Genomic DNA, 5,653 nt, shown 5'->3' with positions numbered 1-5,653 from the left:
CTAGGTGTTCGATGCCTCCTCTTCTTCTATCATCTCAATTTTGATTGTGTCTTCCAAGAACAATGTTATTGGGGGCAGCCCGAAGGGACTTTCATCCTCTTGCTCGACATAATAGTGGACTCGGATTTCCTCGATTGGCTGCTCAATGCTCTTATCTTGATCATCGTCCGATATATCTTCGGTGTGGGAGTCCTTTATAAAGCCTTTCATAGCTTGCCTGTAGCACTCTCGAGAGTCATATTGGGAACCCTTTATACTCCCCACCCCATTTGGCATTGGAAATTTGATGGTTAAGTGATGGATTGAAGTAATAACCCTCATTTCTCGCAGAAAGGGTCGTCTCAGCAACACGTTGTGGGACGATTCCTGATTCAGGACCTTAAACTCGAGCATCTTTGTTACCGACAACGGGCTTTCCCCCAACGTACATGGCAACCGAATTGATCCCATGACTTTAACTCCTGTACCGGAAAAGCCATAGACCCACGAGTCTTCCCCCGACATATCCCGATCAGGTAGTCCCATCTTCTTGAATGTGCTGTAGTAGAGGATATTTGCTGAGCTTCCATTATCCACGAAGGCTCTATGGACATTTTTGGTTCCGATCTGGATGGAAATGACCAGCGCATCATTGTGGGGATGATGTATCCATCGGGCATCTGCTTCTCTGAAGTTGATATTTATGGACTCGCCCTTAAATACTTTGGGCGGTCGAGTTTCCACCCTATAAATGTTTGTGAGAGGCCTGAACCGGGCTTCCCTAGCGTATCTTGCCAAGGCTCGGTTACTGCATTCCATCCCGGGATCTCCCCCGTAGATTGTTCGGATACTGCCATCCTTGACAAATATATTTTCCTCCAGGGTTTCATTGTTCGACCCGCGCGGGGCTCGCCTTTCTTCTTCCTTTGCTCTGTCATCCTTGTGTTTCCTTACTTCCTTGACTACCCATTCACCAAGGTATCCTTCCTTGATAAGCGCTTCGATTTCATCTTTTGAATGTCTGCACTCATGCGTGTTATGTCCAGATGATTCATGGTATTCGCAATACTTTTTCTTGTCTTTGCTTTGCCATGATGATAAAGCTTCAGGTTTTCTAAATAGCCCTCTATTTTTGTTTACTTCGAAGATATGCTCGATAGATGCGACCAAGGGCGTGTACCGGCTTGTTCTGTAGTCATAGTTCGAGGGAGGACTCCATCCCCTCCTAGTGTTCGCGGTATTCACCCGGTCTGGGCTCCGACTGCTCCTTCTGTACCTTGGGCTTGGAGACCTATCTCTTTTCCTCGATTTGCTTCTCTGACTTGACTGTGAAGTCGGTTGCACCTCTGCCAGAGATTGTTCTATAGCTTTAAATGATTCTGCCAAAGCAAAGACATCTGCTAGAGTAGCCGGGTCTTTCCCTTGTAAGTACTTCCAAAAATCCGAGCCAACCCTTAATCCTGCGATCAAGAAGCTTTTCAGGGCTTCGTCTGATGCTCCCCTCACGCTGGTAGATTCAGCGTTGAACCTTTTGAAGTATGATGTCAAGCTTTCATTTTCCCTTTGCTTAACATTGGCAAGAGTTGTGACAGAGGGCGCATATCACACCGCGGCTTGGAACTTGGTTAAGAACAGAGTTTTCATTTGATCCCATGAGGTGATCACTCCTGGCCCGAGCTTTTGAAACCACTGCTGGGCACTTTCTCTGAAGGTTGCCGCCAAGAGACGGCATCGAGCCAAGTCCGGGACTTGGTACACATCCATCTCTATATTAAAATGACCCAGGAATCCACCGGGTTTGAGTTTCCATGGAAACGGAAATCGCTAGTAGTGTTGCGATACCCAGCTGGTAATTGCGCCTCTCTTACCACCTCCGAGAATGGGGAAGAGATTTCAGCTGTGGCCGTCACTCTGCCTTCCAGGTGGTTAAGTAGCCTTTTTAGATCTCCCACGTTGAAAGTTCCCACGCCTGGAATGGTCTGCATTTGAGGCTGCGGGCCTTGGGGCTGTAATGGAGGTACTTTCACTTGATTTCCCCCTGGAGGGGCTTGCTGCTGGTTCATGTTCTGGGCGTCTTCGGGTATCACAATTACCTCGGGATTCCGTCCTTGATTTCTCCCCTGATTTTCTTCCTGAGCCTGGCCGCGGCCTCGAGCCGTACCGCGATCATAATTTTCTACGTCTCTGTGATCATCATGTTCCGCATAGTTATAATTGTCTGCTCGGTTATTCCAGCGGGAATCAAGGTGACCACGGTAATTGTCGCGACGGTATCCCTCTAAGTATCTTCCTCGGCCTCCACCTCTTCCCCTCCATTGAGGCCTCCTCCAACGATCGTTTCCATACCCACATCCATATTGATCTAGCGATCTGCGGAGAGGAGCTCTCTCCTGATCGCGGTGCCGCTCCCGATTTTCCTGGGAATTCAGGGGCACACGCGTTGGGTCGCGGTGCCGCTCCCGATTTTCCTGGGAATTCAGGGGCACACGCTTTGTATCATGGGGGGTTACATCTCCACGATCAGCTTCTTTCTGCCATTCAAGTAACAACATTCTTAAATCATCATCGCCCAAGTGGATCCCCAAGCGATCTTTCAAAGCTGCGAAGCCCCGTTGCTGATTTTCCGACATCGATTCCGCCTGTCGGCATTCCTCGAGACTACGTCCAGACCGGTGCGGATGGGTGGCTCCCCAGTTATCCGCCCGCAAAATTTCCCGACCATCAGCATCTTCTTCCACTAGTTCGATGATTGGGGATGTGTCATTGGAATAGTCCAGGCACCGCGGGGTTATCGGCACACGCCCTCCTTCGGTGCGGCCATGGCCGGCTGAGGCATCCCTATCAGTCATGGGTGATTTTCCAGGTGCATGAGTTGCACGGCCGCGACAAAGACCCCTTCTGGCCTTGCGTCGCTCTACAGTGTTCAACCTTGAATCAAAACCATTCAAAGCATTGCCCATGCGATACAGTTGTTCCAACAAGTCGGCGTTGCTGATGAGCACATGTGGCTGTCCCCCAATGTCCGGCGTGGAACGATCAGTCATTGGTGGAGCGTAGGGTTCATATTCATAGCCGTGATCAGAATCTTCTTCAGAACTTCCATCATAAAAACTTCCATCACGATATTGAGACATCCTTCCTCCTAGATGCAGATCTTGATTAGCCCCTCCTTCTAGCGCCAATTTGTTAACGGAGGAATTTGGGAACAACAAAACTTGAGGTTAGTAGCCGAAAACAAGATCTATGGTGGCAGTTCTTCGTCGGAAACGTGAACAGTAGCCGGTGGATCCGATGAACAGTATTCATCGGAAAAGATGAACAGTGTTTGGTGGTGATAATTTTTGGGGGCTGAGATTGCTTAGGGTTAGTGGTGGCTCCTTTGCGCTCTCGCTTCTGACCCCTTACAATTTGCCTACGTACCCCTATTTATAGGAGATCAAGCCCACGTAGTTCTTGGGGAACAAGAAACCTAATGGGCTTAGATTTCTTATCCCGAGGCCCAGTAGGAAACCCACTGGAAACCGTCTTCTACTAGCTTTAGGAATATCCGCCGATGAGGCCCAACCACAAAGGCCCAAGGCTCGTCCGCGGCTTCGAGACTTCACGGATGAGGCATCTCCCTGGCCAAGGATAACCCTCCGCTACCAGCTGTTTCTCTAGTCCACGGACGCAAGTATAGCCATGGTTCATCCCAAATATTGGACGCATCCTTGTCCCCCGATAAGGAGCCCCTACCAGATTACAGGACAAGTGATCCCAAGCTTTTGGGTGCAAAGTGCAGGATACTCCGAAGTCTCCCAACGAGGCACCCGTTGACTATAGAGACAGAGCTCCCAAAGCACACACCAAATTTCACCTCACATCCCCAATGAGGACACCCATTGACTACAGGAGGAGACCTTCAGTCCAGGCATACCCCTGGAGGTCTCTGACCACGGACACCGCCTTTCCTGTAGATGTGCTACAAGGAGGAGTTCTTCAATAGAGTACCTGCATCAAATAGGTTAGTAATAACATTCTCCATCTTCCTTGAATCTTCCAAAGAGTTCGTCCAAGTAGCATGTCAAAGATGCATTTGTGTGCCAAATATAAGTTAAGGCCGCGTCCAAACATTCCTGTATGTTGGCGCCGCCCTATGTCATCAGCCTTTGATCTCTTCTTTTGTCATTCTACATCATAGGGCGCGCCTTAAATTACTCACCATTAGGGCTTGCCCCAACTCTATCCAGTAAAGCCAAGGCATGAGTTTGTCAAAGTAATCATGTCCGAGTAATCCGTCCAAGGAGCCTTCCTCACTTAGGGCGCGCCCTAAGGCTCACCATGGAACAGAATCCAATCAAGGAATTCCTCACCTCCTCTTCAATAATTGGGCGCGCCTCCCCATTATGTTTGAGGGCGCGCCTTTAAGGCATGATAACCACAACTGTCAATCAACTATTCAGTCAATGGGGAGCGTTCTTAGGGCGCGCCTTCTTTTTTATGGAAAGTCAATCTTATCTTTCCCTAGATTTTAGGCGTTTCTCCTTCGATTTTGCCTATTTTATCAATCTCAATCTGAATATTGTTTATACCAATTTTTGGGCATAACATAACCAAACAAGCACTAAATTTGCTTAAATTTGCTGAACTACTTTACTAAAGCTAATAAACTGGAAATATAATCAAGTAATATTTCCAATAGGTCTCTACTTTAACATCCCACTTCATACATTCCTTCTGCTTGGAACATTTTGATTTAACATGTTTCCAAAATGATGAATCAAATTGACCTTCCTGGTAATAGTTTGGGGTTGAATTATCATAATATTTTACAATATATTTTACCTTTTTTTTCCAGTTAGCTTTACTTATTTAAAAGCTTGTAATTATTGTTAACGGGATGTTAAGAGTTCGACACTTCTACGAGCATCTCCAACATTACACTATTTTGGTGTAATTTTTATACCAAAATAGTGTAAAATTACACCATTTTTAAATTCAATTACAACCCAACAACATTAAATTTAATATTGTTCTTGTACTATATGGATTAAATTTTATTACTAATATACAAAATATAGTTAAAAGTAATAAAGTGGTGGGATACAAATGAAACAAATTTGTTTCATAATTACAAGGGTAACATAGGAATATATAAAAATTCTAAAAATAGTGTGACATCAAGTGTAATTTTTGGTGTGATACTAAAATGGTGTGATTTTTAGAATTGGGTTAGTGAGAAGTTTTACATCAAAATGGTATAAAAATACACATTTACAATTGGGTTGAAAATGATCTAAAATTAGTGTGTAATTAATTATCAAAAATAAAAAATGTAGGAAGAATTACTGTTATATTTCCAAATGTGAAATTTGAGGCTAGACGCTAGCAGGGAAGTTTTTTTGGTCTAGGGATGTAATTCGAGTCGAGTCAAGTCGAGTTTGTACTTATTAAATTCGAGTATGAACTTTTTTTAATCTGAATATTGTGTCTGAAAATTATGTCTGAGCTCGACCCGGATAATAAACGAGTCGAGTTCGAACTACTCGCGAGTTTTCGAGCTTTTCGAGTTTTTTAATCGAGTTTTCGAGTTTTCGAGTTTTTGAACGAGTTTTCGAGCTTATTCCATTTGCACCGTATTTTTGCAAAAAAAATTATAACTTAGGTATTTTTGAAAAAACCCTTAAAATTAATT

The 5,653-nt window shown here is 45.0% G+C and overlaps 1 protein-coding gene across 1 annotated transcript; it reads right to left on the bottom strand.

Annotated features, from left to right (window-relative positions):
- Positions 1-1,743, bottom strand: LOC141664805 (uncharacterized). Its single transcript, XM_074470757.1, has 2 exons — positions 1,588-1,743; positions 1-1,545 (listed from the first exon to the last, which is right to left on the bottom strand). The coding sequence occupies exons 1-2, from the start codon at positions 1,741-1,743 to the stop codon at positions 1-3; spliced, it is 1,701 nt and encodes a 566-aa protein (XP_074326858.1).
- Positions 1,744-5,653: the final 3,910 nt, after the last annotated feature.

Source organism: Apium graveolens, chromosome 6 (assembly GCF_009905375.1).
Source record: "Apium graveolens cultivar Ventura chromosome 6, ASM990537v1, whole genome shotgun sequence".
NCBI classification, from domain to species: Eukaryota; Viridiplantae; Streptophyta; class Magnoliopsida; order Apiales; family Apiaceae; genus Apium; species Apium graveolens.
The sequence above is the reverse complement of the archived record's forward strand: the minus strand, read 5'-3'. Positions and strand labels throughout refer to the sequence as shown.